General features: G+C 40.1%; 1 protein-coding gene across 5 annotated transcripts in view; it reads left to right on the top strand.

Annotated features, from left to right (window-relative positions):
• The window catches only part of FMN1 (formin 1), a 434,649-nt gene that overhangs the window by 272,505 nt on the left and 139,456 nt on the right, over window positions 1-22,688 (top strand). For all 5 annotated transcript variants that reach the window (XM_063716551.1, XM_024232602.3, XM_024232603.3 and 2 more), the window contains 3 exons: window positions 325-412; window positions 16,043-16,104; window positions 17,989-18,077. In XM_063716551.1, coding sequence (XP_063572621.1) covers window positions 325-412; window positions 16,043-16,104; window positions 17,989-18,077 — 239 coding nt within the window. The remainder of the gene's footprint in view (window positions 1-324; window positions 413-16,042; window positions 16,105-17,988; window positions 18,078-22,688) is intronic.

Below are 22,688 nucleotides of genomic sequence, written 5' to 3'. Positions count from 1 at the left end.
GAGTAAAATGATCAGAGTAACATATAAAGATTTAGTGTTTGTATTAGGCTGATGAAATTTTGTGTGTTTATTTTGTAAAACGTCTTTCATTGTGTAATATGTCTGTAATTGTGCATAAGTTACTTCCCAATTAAGTATTATTTAAAGAAGAGTGCATGCAGCATCAATTTAGTTCATCAATCAGTGTATCTGAAAAATCTTAATGTTTTTGGTGTGCCTTCTGAAAGACTGCATGGTCATTTGAGCTTGTATTCTCTTTTTTTTTTTTTCTGAAAGACTGTATGGTCATTTGAGCTTGTATTCTCTTTTTTTTCCTAATTTTAGATCATCAAATTGTTGGATGGAAAACGATCTCAAACTGTGGGAATCTTGATATCTAGTTTACATTTAGAGATGAAGGATATCCAACAGGGTAAGTCTTTTCTATCACTTTTGTTTTACTTTTTCCATTTTTTAAAAAACATTTCACTCTGAAGAATGTCAAACACATATAAAATTAGAATGCCCTAATCCCATATACCCAATACTCAGCTACAGAACCATCAACTCACTCTTGTTTTATCTGAAAACGCCCTCCTCTCACCAAATAGGTTACGAAGCAAATTTCAGATGCTTTATAAGTCATCTGTTAAAAATGTCAGTACTATTGCTAAAAAACAGGGATACTTTATTTATTTGTTTTACAGATGGGGTTTTGCCATGTTGCCCAGGCTGGTCTCAAACTCCTGGGCTCAAGCAGTCTGCCCACCTTGGCCTCCCAAAGTGCTGAGATTACAGGCATGAGCCACCACGCCTGGCCCAGGGGTACTTTTCCAAACAATACTCCATCCAGTGCCATTATCCTTCCTTTAAAAACATTAATCATACTCAGTATCATCACATAGGTAGTTCTAATTTCCCTGTTGTTTGTATACTCATTAATTCATCCATTCATTTATAGTTAGTTTAAATGAGGATCCAAATTCCATGCATTGCCTTTGATGTGTCTCTCAAATTTATTTTAATCTAGAAGTTTCTACCCTCCATTTTTCCCCTTTTGTAATTTATATGTTGAAGAAACCGGGTCACTTCTCTTGTAGACTTTCCCACATTTTAGATTTTGCTGATCATGTTGCTGTGTTTTTATTTATCATGTTCCCCTGTCCCCTGTTTTCTATAAACTGTCTGATCTAGAGACTTAATCTGAGTGGAAGAATACATCATAGATGCTATTATGTTTTCTATCAAGAAGTGCATAATATTTAGTTATCTGTGATGTTAGTGAGCACTTATGATCTTTGCCTAGATTTATTTTTTCATTAGAAGTTTTCAAAATAATGATGTATTAATTCCATCATTTCTTCTTTATTAGCTGGAATACTTCTAGGGAGAAACACTTTTCCTTCATTTGGCTACGTCATTGTTTCTTAATCCTTTCGTTTTCAAAATGTTATTTCTATTTGGTTATCTTTGGCTCAATTTTAGATAAAAGACATTTAAAGCGAAGAGATTTTGTGTGTACATATTTTTATTAGTATCTAGAAAAGTAGACCAGAACACATCATACCTTTTCAGAATCTGTGTCTCACATGAAAAGAGTACTCCCCTTTCTCACTAATTAATTAAATGTAAATCTTAGGGGGTTTTTTTGGTTTTTGGTTTGGTTTGGTTTGGTTTGAGACGGAGTTTTGCTCTTATTGCCCAGGCTGGAGTGCAGTGGCGTGATCTCGGCTCACTGCAACCTCTGCCTCCCGGATTCAAGTGATTCTCCTGCCTCAGCCTCCCAAGTACCTGGGATTACAGGCATACGCCACAACATACAGCTAATTTTTTAAGTAGAGATGGGGTTTCTCCATGTTGGTCAGGCTGGTCTCGAACTCCTGACCTCAGGTCATCCAACCGCCTTGGCCTCCCAAAGTGCTGGGATTACAGGCATGAGCCACTATGCCCAGCAAATGTAAATCTTTGTATTGACATTTCACTTACATTTTCTGAGTGATAATACAATCTCTTAGATGGTTTCAGTAGAATTTAGTATGAGTTTCACAGTGGAAACATCTGAAACCACACTGCCCTTTAGGTTTCAGTTCATGTCGTTTAGTTGTTTGACTTTGCTACTCAGCAGAATACCCATAGGTCCTGACCTACAAGACACTTAAGTTACTTTCACATCACCTGCTACTTTTCCATTCAAGGGAGCTTTGTTAGGGACTTAAAATTTCGCTACATTGTAAAAATTAAAAATTCCACAAAAAACTAAAACATCTTAAATGATAATCACAGAGCATTCAGATAAGCTATATAGTATTTAAGCTCATTAACAGAGCTGAATACATAAGTGTGAATATGAAACCTCAGATACAGTGAGTTTGGTAGAGGGTGGCTAAATAGGCCTGTCGTTGAAATTAGAATGGGATTCTTCCGGGACTTTAGAAGAATCTAAAGTTAGATCTTCCAGAAGAATTGAGTTTCTGATAAGTTCACATCAGAAGAATGTGATGTTAGAGCAGAGGGTAAAAAGGAAAAACAAAAACAAATGTTTTTTCAGGGGAGTTTATAGTCTTTTGGTAAAGGACTGGCTCTTTTGAAGCAGTTATTGAAGTTAGGGATTCTTCAGGTATCACAAAAGGGTCTTGTCTTGACAGTGGTCTCCATGAGCCTAGTGAAACTCAAGTGTGCTTGATTTCATCACCATGATGTGTAACGCTGTGGATGTGAGTTTTCACAATGTCCATATAACCTTAGACTATATTCCGTTTGTTTTAAGCATGTCCTACTGCAGTGTGTCAGATTTCCACATGGATAGAAGTCATTCCAGCCATGTAATAGTCCAGTTACCAGCTCAGGACTGTAAACTTTCCCATGGCATTCTAGCCTTATTAGATTGAATGTTTATTGTGAGTTGGAAAAGATATTTGTTGATCCAGACCTTTTCCAATGTTGTATTCTAGATAAGAACATGCTTCTGTGAAGCATAAGTGAACTTTCATTTCAGCATCAGAAATGTTGACTGTAGCATCACAGACTTCTCGGCCTTATGGGAACCTTATTGTTCGTTTTCCTTCCTCAAGCACCTCTGTGATCCACCACAAAGGTGGCTCCTAAGTTCTAAAAAATCATCTCCATTCCATTTCTTAGTTTAGTAATGCATTCCAGATGAATATGGCGCTGTAACTGGAGGTTAGTTTTCCTTTGGAGTCATTGACTGACACTGGCATCTGAAGGTCATTAGGAGCCCAGGCTGTATCAGTTATATTTCATTCTGAATTTGTGTGTGGAATGTACTTGGCCTTGTGTTGTCACCCTGGTGAAAGGACTCCCTATGCTGATGTTGGCCTAAAAGGTTTATTTTAATGTGAGAGGGGCTATGGTTAGATATGATTGGAGGAGGCCAGCTGGCCGCCTGGCAAGATCTCACAGCCGACCAGCCCTGGTGAAATGACCACAATTCAGAGGGTGTTCTTCAGCCCTGTGGTCGTATATTCACCTTTAGCCATGCACAAAGCCCAGAGGCATTAACTCATACTTTTCAAACTCACAAGAAGCTGATGTATAAACCAGAAAGCCAGTATATTCACTTAGAGGAGAGTATTCCTTCTTAGGACAAAAAAAAAAAAAAATTGTCACATTTATTGATTGTTTTCTCCACATCATTTGTCTCTACCTGCCATTTTCCCCATTAAAATGTCATTTCCATCACGCTGTTTCAGCATATGCATAATAAGCACACAGTAGATATTTTTTTGAATGCAAAGAAACAGGCATAAACAGGTTTAGAGACAAAATACAGGACGTGATTCTCGGAAAAGTGTACCATTAAGTTGATAGGAATAGAAGTACTTACAGGCATTCTGGATCGCTTCAGGCATTCCAATTTTCCAAATGGCAATGACATTTCAATTGTTGTGAGATTGCAGCTTTGTCACCTTGATAACAGTTTTGTGTGTTTCAGTCTGCAATTATCTCCCACAAATAGATCATCTGGCTTTTACTGGTTTGGCTCTTTAAGAGCAATCTTTTCTTCTTTTGTAAGAGGAGCACTTCTCTGTGCTCTCCTTAACACAGCCTACACTCTCCATTCAGGAAGAGTTTTGGTTCTCTATACCTTAACATCTGACAAGTAACAAGGAGCAGGGCTAGTGTTCATTCCTTTATGCATTTCTTTGCCAGGAATTTCTCTGATGATTAAGCATTGTTTGCAAATAACTACGCTAATGTGTCATGCATAAAAGTCATATATTCAAGTGTTCGTTGAATTTAATTCAATTTTTAAAAAATACAGACTTAATCTTAAACTAGATAGGATCAGAATGCCATGTATTCTATTCCAGTGCATTTGGACAAAACTGCCTGCTTGCCTGCCTTCTTTCCTTCCATAAAACTGTATTGAGTGCCAGCTCCGTATCAGGTGTCATGACTACAACAGCACGTAAGATCAGGCTCTAACATCCTCAGGCACACCCAGGATGGTGGGAGAGATGTAAAGCAGCCCAACATTACAGTAGAATTGGCTATGAAATAACAGAGCAGTATCTTGACTCTTCCTGTAAAAGTTAAGATTAATTCTGAGAGGATGAAACAGTGGTCATCACACAGAGATGGAGCTTTTCCGATTGAGGAAAGAGCATGAAACAAAACGTGAAAAACAGACATATGTAATCCCTGACTTCGGGAGGCCAAGGCAGGTGGATTGCTTGAGCCCAGGAGTTCGAGACCAGCCTGGCCAACATGGCGAAACCCCATCTCTACAAAAAATACAAAAATTAGCCAGGCATGGTGACACGAGCCTGTAATCCCAGCTACTTGGGAGGCTGAGGTGGGAGAATTGCTTGAGCGTAGGAGGTGGAGGTTGCCGAGATCACGCCACTGTACTCCAGCCTGGGCAACAGAGCAAGACTCTTATCTCGAAAAGAAAAAAAAGAGAGACACAGCTGGAGTATATAGATTGTATATATGAATGTGGGTTGTTTTAAGATAGAAGGCTAGAAACACAGGCAACATCCAGACCAGGAAGATCCTGAATAGCGTCACAAGAAATGTTTATATTATTGCATCAGTAATGGGGACAAGAAATCTAAGAAGGGCCATGTTGTGTTCTGATTTTGAATGCAGCAATATCTATCACACTGTTCATGGAAGACTGGCCTCTAATGTTTTCCATGCTTGGCCAAAACATAGATCTCTTACTTCACTTTGTCCTACCTGCATCTCATCTCACTGCACTCTAGCCAACTACAGTGGTCTTCTTTGATTTCTTAAAGAGGCCAAGTACTTTTCTTACTCTTTGTCATTGCATGCACAACACATTTTGAATGAACAGTTCGGCACGCTCCCTCTGTTTGAAATGCTTTTCCACCCCACTCTCTATGTAGCTAGGTGTTTTTCTTTAGGTTTCAGCTTAAATGTCACCTCCTAGGAGAACCTTCCTAGATCCTCCCACCCTAATACAGGTCATCCTAATTTAATACTCTTATTTCCTTCACAGCAACTAATATTTTATTTGTTCATCTACTTACACTTTTATTTACATCTACCACGAGAATATAAGCTCTAAGAAGGAGACTGCTCACTGATGTATCCCCAGCACCTTGCACCTTGCACCTGTGTCTGGCACCCAGGTGATGATCATGAAGTGCCTGTTGAATGAATAAAGAAAAATAGGGCTGAAGGTGGAGAAATCCTTTAGAAGGGATTGTATTTGTTCAGATGATGAATGACAAAGGTCAGAACTGAAGCTATGTCTATAGAAATGTGGAGAAGAGACCACGTATGAGGGATATTTGGAGAGAGAATTGCTACAGTTGCTCACATCAGATGCAAGGAGTAATACAGAAGACTTTTGGCTGTACCTTGGGTTTCTGGCTTCAGCAGGCATGTGTATAATGGTGCCCCAAGCCAGAAACTGAAAACACAGGTGCAAAAGCAGGGCTTGAAGCATAAAGGTAAATTCTGTTTTGGATGATTTGAGTGTGAGATGACTGGAAACATCTCAGCTAAATTGTTCAGTGAGCATCTAAAAATCTACCTTTGTGCTAGTGGTAAGCGGATAGGGCTAGGTTAGACATAACATACTCCCAAAAGTAACCTTTATCCCTTTATTTCTACCCAAGATAGTGTTTGATATCTTGTAGAAGAAAGCGAAATCCATATGCTGGCTGAAGTGAAAACACTGAATCACTAAAGGAAACGCCTTGGTTGTAGAGGAAGAATGGTTTCAGGAGGGTGACCATAATACCAAAATCACTTGCATTTGGTCCAGGAGAGACTCTGAATCAAAGTGATTTACTTACTGCTGGTTTTCCATCCGCTAGATAGGATGACTTACATTTAAAAGCATTTGGCATCCTTGGTCACAGTGACTGCCTACATGATTGCAAATTAGTGTTTTCATTCCACGTTAGTGAGTTCCTCTTATTCTTGTCCCAGGGGAGATAGAAAATTGCTGTTGACTATTGTTGATATAAACGTTCATATGCATTGCAACAGACTAGATGCCAGAAACCTCCTGGCATTCATTTGGAATTTCCCATACACTCAGAATTAATATTTATAATATTTAAATAACATCAAGATAAAACATCCTTTATTTAGTTCTTACTAGTTCAGAACGTCAGTTTGAGAGATCAGCTGCAATGTTGGCTTTCTTTCTGTTTGGGAATCTCAGTTCAAAGTGTACAAAAGGGATGTCAGCTATGTGCTCAGAGTCTAAAACCCAGGTCTGAGAATGCCCGCTGGACCTTGTTCCCTTTTGCCTTAATAATTGCCAGCAATCTTTGTCAACGTTTATGCAAGTTGTCTAAAACATAATGAATTTGACCAGGCATCTGAAATCCAACATAACTTATCTAGGACTTTCCTGAGGAACAGTCTCAGTCTAGCCTAGAAAAGTGTCTACTCAAAAGGCTTTTGATCTTCAGAATTTTTTTATCATGCACCCCAACAGTAAAAAGTTTTAGTGCATGCTTCTCAAGGTCTATTTTCTAAAATATATAAGTGTAGGACACAACTGATAGGCATGTTATAAAATATATGCAAAAATATAAATTAAAATAAGATTAGTAATGTTTTTAAATGTCTTGCTAATTTTGATGGCTTTGGGTTCTCATGAGCCTGATACCTCAAGGCTCAATATGCAATTACAGTGAATCTCATTATTAATAATAGTGAAGTTAAACCCACATTTTAAGTAGCCTTAGTGATAAATTCTGTTTATGGGGATCAACTTCTTGGCGGGTGTCATTTGGCTATCCTTGTTTTTACCCGCTTCCATAACTGATGAAGAGTTTGTACTAGCAACCAAAGTATCTGCTCTACCATTTTCCTATTGTTCGTGAATTATCTTAAATCTGGGGTTTCACTGCAGGAGGCTTTTGAAGCCAACTTGTTTATTTTGTGAAGTTTAGTTAAAACCAGATTTTAGAATAAGAAAACTTTGTTTAATACCCCCCATCACAATATGTTGAAAGCAAAAGAACAAGTGAGCATGCCACGTCTGAAAGAGTTTATCCACCAAAAGTGCCATGTGACCCTGATCTGCTGACATACAGACTAAATAAATGGGCAGTTTCCATTAACTTATTAAATATAGGTAGAGCTAAATTTTTTAAAATGTTAGATAAATATAAGTAGTCACTCTAATATTTTCCTTTCCTTTTCCACCTTTTCCTCCCTCCCTCTGCGTCTAAAACACCTAAGCAGCAGGGCTCCCACCTACCCTTTCTAAACCATTCTGCATTCCTTCACTCGCAGAGCTGAGTCCAGAAAGCAGAGGGTGGCATTTCTTTGTACTTTACCTTCAGGCAACTGGCTGAGACCATCCAATCTGCCTGGAATGTAATTTTGGCTTAAAAGAACCAGAACTAATGGACGAACAGAAGGAGCTTAACCCAAACTGTTTCTCATTCCACTGCCCTCTGGAGAATAGAGGGGATATAGAAGGGGAAGTTTTGTGAATTCTATGCCCTGTGCCCTTCTTTGAGGTTTGAACCATGGACAATTTTAATTGTGCCTATAAAAGGAGACCTTGGGCAACTTCAGGCATAGTACATGCCTGGACTTAGGCGAGAATTTAGATTTTTGCTTTATGAGATTGAGTGATTTTGAAGTTTTGTAATAGATTAGTTGAGTATCCCTTTTGCAATTGTCCATTTCTTCCACCTCCCAAGCAGCTCCTGTTCACTGTGTGTTTTGTACTTGTCTCTTACTCCATCAGAGCCCAGGTTAACATGACACAGTGGCAGGCATTTAGCAATTTAGATAAGATTATAAACTATACTATATTCTCTTGACTTTTTTTTTTTTTTTATCTGTTTGGATACAACTTTTGTTTGTGTTTCTTCGTGTGCTGTGTGCCTTAGTTTTCCTTTTTAGTCAATTTTGGCATGCAGTGTAAAATTACAGTTATTGCTATATATGCAAGAAAATTAGACTTTATGTTACTAGAGATTTTATTTTCTTTTTATCTAAGATAAGGTATTTTCAAGTTTCAGGTTTCTTTTTTTTTTTGAAGAAATTCTGTCTGCTGTGACTTAGCTGCAATATTGATTATTTTTGAAGAACTGCAAATAGTTTGTAACAAAGATTAAAGCTTAATCATTTTATTGCATATGTCGAAATAGCATATTAGAAGTGAACTACGTATTAGCATGAATTAAATAATGGTGGAACTATGAATGTATAAAGTAAATGAAATTTTCATAACGTGGGCTGTATGTGCTTCCCACTCCGGGATTGCTGATCAATGTAAAAAGCATATGATGCCATTTAGAGACCGTGGTTTCTTTGTAGCCTTTTGTGGGTAGTTTGTTCTTAATTGGTTAATTCATTGAATTTTTTTTTAGGTGGTAAGGATTTTAGGTGGAGTGATTATTTATAGCCTGACATCTATGAAAATGAAGTACAGTCTTGGTCCAGTAAATTACCACTGCCTTGGAGGATAGTTCGGGTGATTGTCGAATTGAGCTTGGGAAACCAAGCAGTGTGACTTTGTGCCTTACTTTCATCATCTGTAAAACTAGAACAAACGCACCCGCCTCGTATGATTAAATACAAAACACTTAGAACAATGCCTGGTACAGAGGAAGCTGCCAGTAAATTCAGTTATTAAGTATTAATCCCCAATACAGTCTGCCTGCTGTCCTCACCCTGTGGTGGAGTGGACAGAGATTCTTTTAAGCTGCTACCTAATTGGTGCCCTTAAGCGTCTCATTTGGATACTTGCATAGAGTGAGGATTTGTGCATATCTGGGTTTGCACAGGTATGCCTGGTGCTTATTGGAGGTGGAACCTAGTGTCCAGTAGGAGAAACGCAAGGTATAGGCTGTAGGAGAACTATGACCATTTTGACGAGGCTTGTTACAGAGCTCTTCAGCGGGAGCACATCTGTACAGTCCTCTGGCCTAGCCTCTGAGTGGTCCTTCCATGCTCCACACCCCTCTCTGCTGGCTCCCCTTCTTTCCACTTCTTGCAGTTTTTTTCGTAGACTTGGTGTTTGCTCTCAAGGATGACCTCATTGTTGGGAGGGAAAACTGTGGGAAGATGTTTCTGCCTTCCCTTTCCTCAACTCTCAGATTGTACTACTGCCTCTTCCCATGAACCCCATGTTATCGTTTCCTTTGTAGAGGTCACGGAGTAGGTTTGTCAGAGTTTTGTGGGATATAGGTGACATGAGAGTTTCAAAAAACCAAGTCCTTCTGTATTTCTTTCCCTGCTCTGTTCTCTTTCTCTTACTGATTGAATTTTTATCGAGTTCTGAAAAATACCAGTATTTTGGGCAAAGCAGCTAAGTTTTATGTTGGCTGTTGCAGAGTTAACATTGTAAACAAAATAATTTCTACTAATAGAGTCAAGTAATCTTATCAAACTTTGCTTTCCTGGGCTGGACTAGACTATATCTAGTCCATTTGCAAAACATTATTACATACCCGCTTTGTGCAAGAGGCTTACATCAGTCACTTAAGGAAATAAAAAGAAGAATAAAACGGGCTACGTACAAATCATTCTCAAAAGCACCATCAGCCAAAACCTGGTGAGCCAACCCAACCCTACCTACCTGTGGCATCTCCCACACTTCGGATGACCAGATTTACTTTGGCTACTCTTAACAGACTATACAAGGTATGCCTTTCTCACCACCGTGTCCCATGCGTCTTGCTCAAAGATGCTCCCTCAGTCAAAGAGAACAACTCCCTTAAATGACTCTGCCTGTCTTTTTACTCATTAGAAGCCCTTCGAACAGCAAGTGCATATATGAGCATGGTACACTTGGAGATAGAAGTGTTCAGGGTTGAAAAATGGCTGGAGAGCTGAGAGAATCCTGCACGTTCTTTCTACTTAACCCTGGTCTTGTGAAAAGCCATCTCTTACCCGGAGAGGGAATTTTCCCTCTTGTATAAGACCCTGACCGCTTGCATGTACCCTAGAGCAGGCACATAGTTTTTATGTGTGCCTGTTAGTTTGAATTTGTGATACTGATCTGCTTTTTGTCCCTGCTGACGGTTATTATATCTTAATGGGCGAAACACTACTCTAATGATCCTTGTGTATATAATTCTTGTGGTACAGAGCAGGCACCAGAGAACCACATAAAAATGTTTGCCTCAATTTCCCTGCAAAAAAGAAGCCCAGAAACCAGACTTGACCAAGTAACAGATTTTTAAAGGTAAAGGAATCCAATAAAATTACCAGCTTTTCACAGCGTGTGTCTACTTCCTTTTGACATATTGTGAGGTGTAGGTGAAATATTCTAACCAAACTGACAGTGTGAGCGGGACAACTAAGGAGGGAAGGAGATAAAAGTAAAAACCACCAGCAATGATTGATATTGCAGTAGCAATGAGCTGTTGGGGTCTCCCCTTTGTGGACTTGACACTTCACCTTTCTGACACCATCTGCAGGAGTGTTAGTATAATGAGACCTATACAGACGGGAACAAAAGCTAGGATTACTTGGAATTACTGTATCAGAGCTTTGAGGCTTGCTGTAAAATTGCATAGGCTTGTATTTGTTTATTCAATTTATGAGCAGTGTGCCTGTGTGCACACACATGCGTGGAAGAGACAGAGACGAAAGTGAGTGTTTTCAAAGTATAAAATGGGGGGAGTGATCTGATCCTGGGTGACGCCAAAAATAGTTTAGTTGAAGACTGACTTCTTTCCACATTGTGATCATTATGATTACTAATTAATTAGTTAACTAATTAATTGGGCTTATGTAATGGCTAATAAGTTTAATGGTAAGTGCTTGCAAGAATGACTTAATCGGAGAGCATTCATTGATTCTCTAATACATTGTTCCAGTATTTTGAGAATAGAATTATCAGGTGTGAATTCTGGCTCTCTAGAAACCTAAACTATATTTGGTGACTAAGACATGGGATTATGTACATGTAAGGCAGTTCTCTTAGGCATCCTAGGACTTGGTAGGCCTTTTTATTTTTTAGACTTCTGACTGATACCCTAACCTTCCCAGGCCAATATTATTAGAAATAATACAACTAATTTAATCTCCATAAGTTCTAGGCTCAGTATCAATCTCTTGATATCGCTGCTTCTACCTCTGAATTTTCTTTTACTTTTTAGATTTTATTTTTAAGATCCTTCCATGGAAGAGGAGAAACTTCAGTGGAATACTTGGCATTGGCCCTAAGTTCATCTGTTTATCTACTTCTTCTTTTACCTGTCCTTTCCTCTCTACTCCATTCCTTTACCAGTCCCTGGGGGACAGATCAGTAGTCATGCTCACCTCTTAGACTCGTCTGCCTGTTTCTGGGGGGATGGTACAAAACTCTTCCCTTAAACCTAGGCTGAAAGCCTCAGAGTGGTTTTAGACTCTCTCAGTCCCCAGAGCTAGTTAGCAATGTCACTATAATAGTGCTCTGTAGTGTCTGTCTTTTTTGCCCTATCCTTTCTGTCCACACTATTCAAGTTTTTGCTACCTCTTGCCCACTACAATAGATTCTAAATTAGTCTTTTCAAATTTTGACTTTTTGTGTGTGTAATACAATTTTGTCCAATTTACTCCTCTATTCATAACTGCTCAACAACTCCATCCTGTATAACAAGTGTATTACAGGTTCATCATGGCATTCAAAATTCTACAAGGTTTTACCCCAAACTATGTTTGGAGTGTATCTTTCTAGTCCCTTTAATTAAGTCTCTCTTCAAACCAAAATTGAACTACCTGCCATTGCCTAAACATTTTGTGAGCCTGTCTGTTATCTGCTTCTTCTAGCTGGAATGTTTTGTATCCTTCCAGTTTATGTTCACTGGCACGTATTGCACACTTACAAATTGTCACTGCATGGATGAATTTAGCTTAATTATTGGTGATTAATAGATGAGTGTTTTAAGTGTCTGCCCAAAGCAATATAACAGTTGAACTTTTACTCAACCTTTTTTCCTAAGGGGATACAGCTATTTAAAACTTTTTTGAATAAGGAAAGATATTTTCCTTATTCATTCCCTAATAATGAGAAAACTCATCTTTGAAGTTAATTATTTTTGTTAGGGAATATTCAGGCAAGTGGTATAATCTACACCGAGTGTATGAGTTGGGGGCACAATTATGTCACTGCTGGCCAAACCTTGATTTTTGGACAGGGTCAAATTGGGAAGAAGCAGACAACCATGATTCAGATACATGCCTTATAAGGCTGTGCCCCTTTAAAGGCTCTCTGGTTTCTTTTTAAGACCCCATGTTCTCTTTGTCAAGAAGCTTTTCCTCCCATCAGCAGAAGGACTCACTCTTCAGGAGTCCTATGGTATAATTATACCCACAAACATCTATGTTATACCTGCTGCACCCCTGGTACCATCCTGGGAGACAGTTATCAAGATGCATAAGAAATCAACTGCTGACCGCAAGGCTTTCACAGTCTACTGGGAGAAGGAAACAGTTATGCAACATACCACAGATTCTTAAAGTATACCATCTTCACCTTATGTAAAATATGAGAGAGGTGCCGTGGCAGAGGAAAAGATTGAGGACTTAATGATCCGAGGGTCAAGGGATGTCCTTCCAGGGCTTTGACCTCTGTGCCTTGGAGAGATGAAGAAAGGGAGGAAGCCACGGCATGTTCAGGAATGGGGAGGGACACAGGGTGACTGGAACCCGTGGTGCATGGAGAACATGGTAGGAGATGAGATTTGAAGTGTAATTGAGGCCAGGCAGGGAGTGAGCTTAACAACCAGGCCAAGGAGTTCAGACTTGCCGAGTGTTTAAAGGAAGATATTGGAGGTATGTTAAGCATTACGGTAAAATTTTGAAATCCATGTTTTTAAAAAATAACCTTGGTACAGTGAAGGATGGATTGATGAGAAAGATTGAAATTAGAGATAAAAATACGATAATACAGACTTAGAGGTACCTGGCATTTCCCTTAAGACACTTGATCCGTTATTTTTTGTAATTAGAGTTCTGTGTCATAGACCTTTCCTGTTAATAATGCTTTCTGAAGTTGGGTCTTGAGTGGGGTTTTAAAGGACTGGAAGGGTTTCATAGTAACTGCGATCAGAAACACCTAAGAATTCTGGAAGGTTGCATTTACAGCACAAATCACTCAGTAGTTGTAGTTTTCTTTCTCTAACTCTTTCCAGATGTTAAAGGGGATAAGGCATTAACAAGCATTAAAACACATTTACAATGTATATATTTGAAATCATGATAGTAATAGCTCATATATACCATTTTGGGCTTATACCATGTTCTATGCGCTATGCTAAGCATACATCTTACCTCACTTAATATTTTCAGTAAGTGGTATTAGAGCTGCTTTATAGATGTGCTGAAGCTCAGAAAATTTAACATGTCAGGATCACACAATGAGTAAATTTTGCTCTGTCCATGATAGTCATCTTGATTTTTTTTTTCTGTACCTTGAATGTGTTCCTTCAGAAAAAGAAACTCATCTTTGCAGTTACCTCTCCCTGGGACGTTATTCTCCAAGATAGCCACAAAACTGACCTCTGCAGGTCTTCTCTTAAATGTCACCTCCCAAAGAAGCGTTCCTTGATCCTCCTGTCTAATGTTGTACATTTCTCTGTTTTACTTTCTTCATAGTAAATTGTTATCTGAAATTATGTATTTACTTGTTTATTTTCTGTCCCCAGACTAGGATATAAATTTCATGAGATTAATTAAGTACTTTGCACTTCTAACTTAAAAATCCACAGTATTTAGAACAGATGCTGTACACATCCAACAAATATTTTATTCAAGGGCTGGATGGGGGAGTGAATGAATCCATGTCTTCTCAGTCCCAGCCTCTCTGGGTGTTATTTTTCTGCTACTGAACACAGTGGAAGGGGCACAGCTGACAATATCATCTGAGGAACTGTGTACCTGGGCCCCAGACTGATTAACTTTTAAAAACTGAATATTTACTTACTAGGAAAAGAAACTCACAGGTCATTCTCTTTCTCATTAGTTAAGATTATTTGATTATATCTAAGCTTGTAATATATAGTTACCCAGGATGCATGATTAGTTAACGTGAACATTTTTGGTAGATTATTGTTTAGAATTTGACCTTTTCTTATGTGCTCATGTTGGTTGATTTTTGTAAGAGAATACTGAGATTTACATAAAATAGACATTGTTTCTGGCTATTTTGGTTTTCAAAGCACTAGACATTTAAAAATGCATGTTCTGTCTGACAAATTAGTGGATTTATATGATCTCCACACACAAAATAACAGTCTTGAGAGGGCAAATCCTTTCTTTCTGTCCTTAAACTCATTTTTCTTTGGTGGTTTCAGATTGGGCTTTGTGGATGTGTGATGTTCCTTTGTCTTGGTGGAATCTGAGGTGACTTACTTTGTCTCTAGCATATTAACCTCCTCTTTTCTCTCTGTTCCATGTGTCTAGGAATAGCTTGCTGATTAACCCCTAAGTTTGAGAAGGTGGCCTGCAAAGGAATTTTAAGTACATTTCTTGGTGTTCTGTGAGGTTCCATGATCTTAGCTCAGTTAATTTTAGCTTTGTTAAAATTGTATGAAAGGGTTCATGTGATTCTAAACCACAGAAGAAGCAAAATACCTCAAAAACAACCTGCCCCTTACCTTGATCACCACCTTCCCAAAAACCATGGTGTAATGCAAATGAACAGAATAATAGTTGACGAGCAAAATTTTAAGGCATTCTAAGTATCACTGGTTGGTTTAATAAAATTAATTAGCCTGCCACGGAGAAAATTTACTAGCGTGCTGGTTAATTTCACAATGTAAAGTCAGGGAAGGGAGGTAGGGTTGAGGGAACAAACCTTATTAGTTTTGAATAATTATTTAAAGATGTGGACCTGCTTATTTCAAACACTTTGATAGCCAAATCCATTAAGGATTTTAAGTCTCAATTTTTGCATCCCGGTATCTGTGGGAAGGTACCTCTCTAGATGAAATCATAAGCATATTAGTTAACGGCTAAATTAATCTTAAATAATACAGAACAAGTAGAATCCTAATAAAACCATGGGAATGAGAGCCTGCCTGAAGACTGGCTCATGGGAGGTTTCCATAATCTTAATTTGCTATTGATGCAATTATTGCTTTTTCTTGTCTTTTTAATCCAAACAAGATGTTGGCAGTGGCCACGGAAAGGTGCCTGAAATCACATGCCTGAATTCATTTAATTTGCCAACATTGTCTTTTTTCTCTCCTTCTTTCTGGTAATGGGCAAGAGTCAGTTCTGGTGCATTAGGTACTAAATCTCTTCAATTACCATCGGGAAGAAAGATTTAAAATTGTGCTTCAAACCTACAAACTGATTTAGTTTTAAAGCACAAACACTTCTCCTGTGGAGCCTAAATTAAACTGCAGAAAGGACTGAGAGCCTGAGGAATTAAACGAGGCAGAGCCAAGGCTCAGGCCAGTGATAGGAACCATTTTGGTTTCTTTCATTTGAGACCCCTGGTGCGAAAGGAAGGGGAGCAGAAACAAGCTGAGAGGCACAGCTTGTGTAAGAAAGTGCAGTACTCTGTTAATTGCTTGGAAGCTGGATGTGGAGTAAACATTGGTGCAGGGGACCTAATCAAATCCCTTATCCTCTTTTCTTTTTGGGTGCTTGGCAGCCATTTTCAATGTGGATGACTCCGTGGTTGATCTGGAGACCCTGGCAGCCTTATATGAAAACGTGAGTGTCAAAGACTTACAGAGCTAGCATTTCCATATTTATCTTCTACCTGAGAAATGACTGAGCTGTTCATGTTCTTTGGTAGTAAGGGTTTTGACGTGGCCTGGAAGAGATTAAGGCATAGAAACACAAGCTGGAATGGGAGTGGATGTGAGAAGCACTAGATTCCTAACTCCCACTGTGGTATCTGGGCTAGCAGATCTCATTGCACACTTGCAAGGCAGGGCATCTCAGGTGGACACCACTTACATGCCCTGGAACCCAGTCCTGTCACTTGCTGGCCAAGTGAATGAAGGTAAGCTGCCTACTGAAATGATGGTGTGCACTGGTGTCTACTTCTGAAGAATGGGACTGCTAATACCAGCTTGGATGATTACTCTTAGTCCAAATGAGTTGATGATATTGAATGTGGGAAGGTGTGTAGAATGGTGGGTATGTGTTTTGGATTTAGAGTGAGACAGTCTTAGGTTTGAGGTCCAGCTGTGTCTACCATTGCCTGCTAAGTGACCTTGGGCTAGTTACTTAAACTTCTTAATCCCGTTGTGATCATCAGTATAGTGGGGATTATAGTAGGCTCTGATTTTTTTTTAATGAATTTTTTTTAATATATGTAGCAGTAGCAATGTATTTTGAAAGTCAACAGGACTGTGCACATATAGTGTCTTTTGATTTGGGTTTTAAGTGGACATAACCAGCAGAATTGTCAGGCTCTCTTGAGAAGACAACACAGGAGAGTTGGAATTCCCATGATTGTTCATTGTTTTGGTTCACTGACTGTTAGGCTACAAAAACATAGATTGAACCACATTCTCTTAAGTAATGGTATTTCCCAGGAAGCTGTCTAGGGCCCTATAGTATGCTGTGGTCACTCAGTTCAAAAGATGATTCGTTTCATATTTATGTCCCCTGGGACCTTAAGTTTCTTACAGAAGATTTCCATAGTCTAATAGTCTAGGCTTGGTGGCATCACCGATTCCTTGCTCATTTTCACATCTTTTATATGTATCAGGAGCTACTTAGTACAAGTGGGCGGGAACTTCTCACGTTTCCACTAGTAAAGCTTTCATTAATAAACCAGAAAATACACAAATACCAGGCCACTTGGGAGCTAATTATGCACTTGAATACTTGGAGGTCAGCAAGGTATAGAGGCAGAAAGAGGGAGTTCCAAGTCTGAAGCTCTTTAACAGTTACTTAGTACAAGCCTGAGTGGAATAATCTGTGAAATGAGGATACAGTGGTTCATGTTAAAGAACTTTGTCAAAGGCAATACCTTCCATATGCTTTGTGGTGTTACCATGAGCTCAGGACTGTGCACATGGTTGCCGCTTGTTAGCTCACAGTAGAGATAAGCTGCATACAACTGAAATAGTTGGATAAATTGAGAAAGTAAGTGACTCAATGCCAAAATAAGTGGTACAGACAATGAGTGCTTACGAAATTTGGAAAAAGGGACGATGTTGACTAGAAATGAAAGAGCTGCAAGTTCATATAATTTAGGGCTGTTCTAAGAGTAAGGAAGCAAATTCTAAGAACAATATTCCCCCAGCCTCCTTACAGAGGAAGAGACGGGGGATTCAAAAGTAGAGCTCAAATAGCTGTACTTCTGTGTCCAGCTGCATGTACTTGTTAGGTCCATTTGCATTGAATCTCAAACTTGAGCATGCACCAGAATCACCCGGTGGGCTTGCATCCCCCCTACCCCCACCCACACCCCCAGTTCTTGTGTCTAGAGTGGGCCAATAATTTGCATTTCTGACAAGTGACGGGTGATGTTGATGCTGCTGGTCTAGGAACCACACTTTGAGACCCACTGCCATAGCCAGAGTCTCACTGCCCATTTTTTTTTTTTTTTTTTTGGTTTTGTTTTCTATTTTGATACAGAGAGCCCAAGAGGATGAGCTGGTTAAAATAAGAAAGTATTACGAGACATCCAAAGAAGAAGAACTGAAGCTGCTGGATAAACCTGAGCAGTAAGGATACTTAACGTTTTTCTGTTAGGCCAAAAGGAGAACTGCAATTTCTGTCTTCTTGTCTCCCAGCTCAGAATAACCAAATCTAAATTGTGCAGCCAGCTAAATCACACCACCGTCATTCCTGTGACCTATTGCATGCAGCAGGGTGACCCTGCTGCCGGGAAAAGCAGCGCTGAGATTTGTGCTGTTGCATACAGTGTGTCTCACCCCCCTCCCCCACCCCACGAGACTCCCCTTTCTTTTTCTAGCAACTTGTTAATTCCTCCTAGACTAAACAATTTGACCAAAAGGGTAACTGAGGAAGGAAGAAGGCATTGTTCTGTTTAAGGTTCTCCTGATGAAGTTAAAAAGATGAGATCAGAATCACAGAATTCAAATTTATTTTCCTAAAGGTCATATCCAGTAAGTGCAGCCTGAATGTGCTAGCTTTTCCCCAAACTTCTCCACCTGCTCTGCCCAAATGTGGCTTTTTCTCACCCTCACTCTGTACATGCTTGTTCTTCTCTCCACTCACTATCTATAGCTGCTTGCTCTGTCATTTGTGATGCCGTTCCATAGGCTTTGAAGACCCAGAACTCCGGGGTGTAACTGAGTGACTCTTGGGGTCTCGAAGCCACAGATAAGCTCCTGGGGCTCTGCAGCCCCACGCCCCTGCCCGGCTTTCCAGGGCCTAGGACTCTGTGAGACTGTAAAATGGGTTCAGAGGACACAGGGGCCTCTTTTGCCTGTTGCTACCTTGAATTTTTTTTGTCCCAATTCAGGCCAACCCTCTCAAACTAGAGATGAGGCAAGTGTAGAAAATGAAACAGAAATGGAGCGATCAGATCAGGGTTACCAGTCAGCCCTAGAAGCGTCCAAGGTTCTCTGGCTTGCACTGGAGTTCCATGCCTTGTCCCTTGGGTCCTCTAGAAACAGGGGTCCCCAACCCCTGGGCCACAGACTGGTACCGGCCTGTGGCCTGTTAGGAACCAGGCCACACAGCAGGAGGTGAGTGATAGACAAGCCGGCATTACCACCTGAGCTCTGCCTCCTGTCAGATCAGCAGCAGCATCAGATTCTCATAGGAGCACAAACCCTGTTGTGAACTGTGCATGTGAGCGATCCAGGTTGCATGCTCCTTATGAGAATCTAATGATGATTTGTCACTATCTCCCATCACCCCCAGATGGGACCATCTAGTTGCAGGAAAACACGCTCAGGGCTCCCACTAATTCTAGATGATGGTAAGTTGTATAATTATTTCATTATATGTTACAATGTAATAACAATGGAAATAAAGTGCACAATAAATGTAATGTGCTCGAATCATCTTGAAACCATCCCACCTCCAACCCCAACCCCTGGCCTGTGGAAAAATTGTCTTCATCGAAACCGGTCCCTGTGCTAAAAAGGTTGGGCACAGCTGCTCTAGAATACCTCAGTCCCCATGGATGCCTGGACATTTAGACTCAGGAAAACATCTTAAATGACTGGGGATGGGAGTCGAGAAGAGAATTCTGGGTTTACTCAGTTAATGACAAACCTACATGATGGTTCTGGGAACCTTGAATGACTTGCTCTCACATGGAGCATGGTCCAGGATCCCCCCTCAAAGTAGGTTTCTAAAGCCTAGGAATATTGTGAATCAAGTCAAGTGAGGTTCCCTTGCTGTCTTGTTCCACTGACGTGAGATACCTTCCTTACCAATCCCTACCCTCAACTGATCCTATGGTTTATTTCCAAGTCATATTTCCTGTTATAACAAATGAATCCGTCTTACGGTGCTAATGACTGAAAGTAAAGTGATTAATAATGGGCTATTTCAACACTGAAAAGACCATTTGGATATATTGGGGCACAGTGGGCATATCAAGCACTTGGGTAGTGCTGGTTATACCAAGTTACACAGTAATATTCTCCTCTAAGCCTGGAGTTGGCAAACCTTTCCTGTAAAGGACTAGATAGTAAGTATTTTAGGCTTTGTGGCTTATGGGATGTTACAAATATTCAAGTCAGCCATTGCTGTGCCAAAGCAACCACAGGCAATATATAAACAAATGGGTATCGCTGTGGCCCAATGACATTTTACTTATGAACACTGAAATTTGAATTTCATGTTATTTTTACATGTCATAAAATGTTGTCCTTCTGTTGACTCTTTTTTCAACAATTTAGGAATGTAAACATCGTTCTTTTAATTCATGGGCCATACAAAAACAAGTGGTGGCCTGGTTTTGGCCCGTGGGCTGTAATTTGCCAACCCCTTAACCACCGAGCAGCCCTTGCTCTAAGCTATGGGAATGGCTGATCTGGTGAAATGAACAGGCAGGCAGAGATCATGCGTTTCTGCTACTGTCCTAATTATTGTTCTAATTGCCGGGACTTAGATAATGGTAGCAGGTAATTAACACACAACTTATTCTTGTTTTCTCTACTGATGATCTAGATAGAAAAGCATTTTTAATGTTTATAAATGGTCATTGTAATGGCTTCGTGAACACACAAACCCAGCAAAAAGGACTGTCATGCTGTGCTGGTGAGGTGACGTGCCTGGGCTCAGTTGCGGGAGGGTGAGGCACGGATAGGTGGGGGCCTTCAGACCTGGGTGCATTTCACCTTTGCTACCAACCTCCTGCACAAACCAGCATTTGTTTGATTTATGCCACTCTGATTCTCTGGCAACTGATTTGCCATTAACTCCAAGTGAGTCGACTATAAGCATGTTTTACATACTGGAAAATATGAATCATTTATAGTTTTAACGTTGCAGTTTCCTAAGAGTCCTGCGGTGCCCAGTCCTATAAATCAGAGCATGGAGAGGCTGGCCTCATCACTCACCTCATCAACTCTCTTACACCCCGGTGCCGGATTTAGAAAGCCATTGCCCACAGAGGTGTCATCTGCTTGGGACCAGGCTGTCTGAGAACCACTCCCTCTAGGGATGGCCCTTGACTCTTATGCTGCCGGGTAATGGTTGTGAGGTGAGGCTCTAGTGGGTTTGATTAGGCCTGGTACACGCTCCTCATGGCCTAGGGTGAGAACACTATACACAGTCGATTGTGATGTTTCATGAAGGTCCACAGCTGCCTTGGGACCCCCACACGGTAGACTCTGCTAGTGTACTCCTCCATTGAAGAATGCAGGTTGCAACATTCAGTTATGCTATGTGTATCGCCTGTGTGCACATACACCTTAGGTGATACCATTCAGAAATTTAGGGATAATAAATCAAATGTTAGTCTCTTAAAAACAGTGAGCCACATTGCATCATTCCACCCATCAGCTGAGTTGCTGCTGTAGATGTGTAACTCAAATAATGTGAGACACAGAACATCTTTCATATATTAGAAGCTGAAGTTGCAGTCCTTCCTAGAAATATTGGCCTACATTGGAGAAAGAAGGGAAGGATCCAGTCCCTCATTCGTGGCTTCTTTTGGGAATATTTAGTCTTCTTTCTTACTTGAACCTAGAATGTAAAGTTAGACTAGCCCAAAAGGAACTCAATCCATAAATATTCATAAGTACCAAGGCCCAGTGTCCAAGATCCCGTACTTGGGAATATTTAAGAGAGTTACTGTGTTTGCTCTTGTGGGTAGAGGATAAAACAGTAATGGGGCAGGGCAGGGGAAGAGAAGATATTTATCAGATGCTTGCTTCACAGCCTTCAAAGTAACCCATACCTCTGGTACCTTAGCAGATAAATAAGAGAGGCGCTATGGTGTTCCTTGCATGGCTGTTTTTGGATGGCAAGGGTCATAAAACCCTATTTTTTTCCTCCAAATTTGCTTCTTTATTATTTTGTATTTTCACTATACCAGATATCCAAGCCAAAACTGCAAAGTCATCCTGGACTCTTCACAACATCTCTTAGGAGTAGATTACTCTGGGTCTTGTTGCCTTAGTAGCTTCCTCATCCATTTGCCCCTCTCCATTCACACTGCAAGCCCCTCTTACCTTTCCTCTTAGAAGACTACAGATGTGGTGTAGGAGGTCTCCCAGCCTCAAATTTCCTATCCCATCCAATCAGCTGAGCTGCTGCCGTGGAGATTTTGTACAACAAAAAGCAGAAACTGTCACTTTCCTGTTTAAAATCCTTCATTCGTTCAGAAGTTTAAACCCTGTATTTGAGAATACAGAACACAATTTTAGAATCTGCCTTCTACTCACTTCCCCCACAGATACCATTCAGCCTATCTGAGCTCTCCCGGCAGTTTCTCACATGTTGTGTGTGAGCATCACAGGGCTCTGGGGGCCCTAGCTGACAGTGTTCCCCCCCATGACACTTGAGTGTCCTGCATTTGCTTTCCTAGCTCCTCTTCTGGATCCGTCACCAAGAGCACTCATTCACACTCCACAGTAATCGTTGATTTACTTCTCGGATTATCAAGACGGGATTGTAAGTTAAGCTCTGTTCTCAGATCTTAGCATGGTCCCTGACACACTATAAATGCCTCATACATTCCTAAAGGACAGACTGACATTCTTGGTGACTGATCTTCTAGTATTAATTTTCCATTCTTTCCAAAAGTAATGTAAAATTACTTTTACATTACTTTTCTCCCCCTTCCAAACTTACAAATCTTTTCTCCCCCTTCCAAACTTAGAAATCTTTTCTCACCCTTCCAACTC

This window comes from Pongo abelii, chromosome 16 (assembly GCF_028885655.2).
Source record: "Pongo abelii isolate AG06213 chromosome 16, NHGRI_mPonAbe1-v2.0_pri, whole genome shotgun sequence".
NCBI lineage: Eukaryota > Metazoa > Chordata > Mammalia > Primates > Hominidae > Pongo > Pongo abelii.
This window is presented reverse-complemented; position numbering and strand designations above follow the sequence as displayed.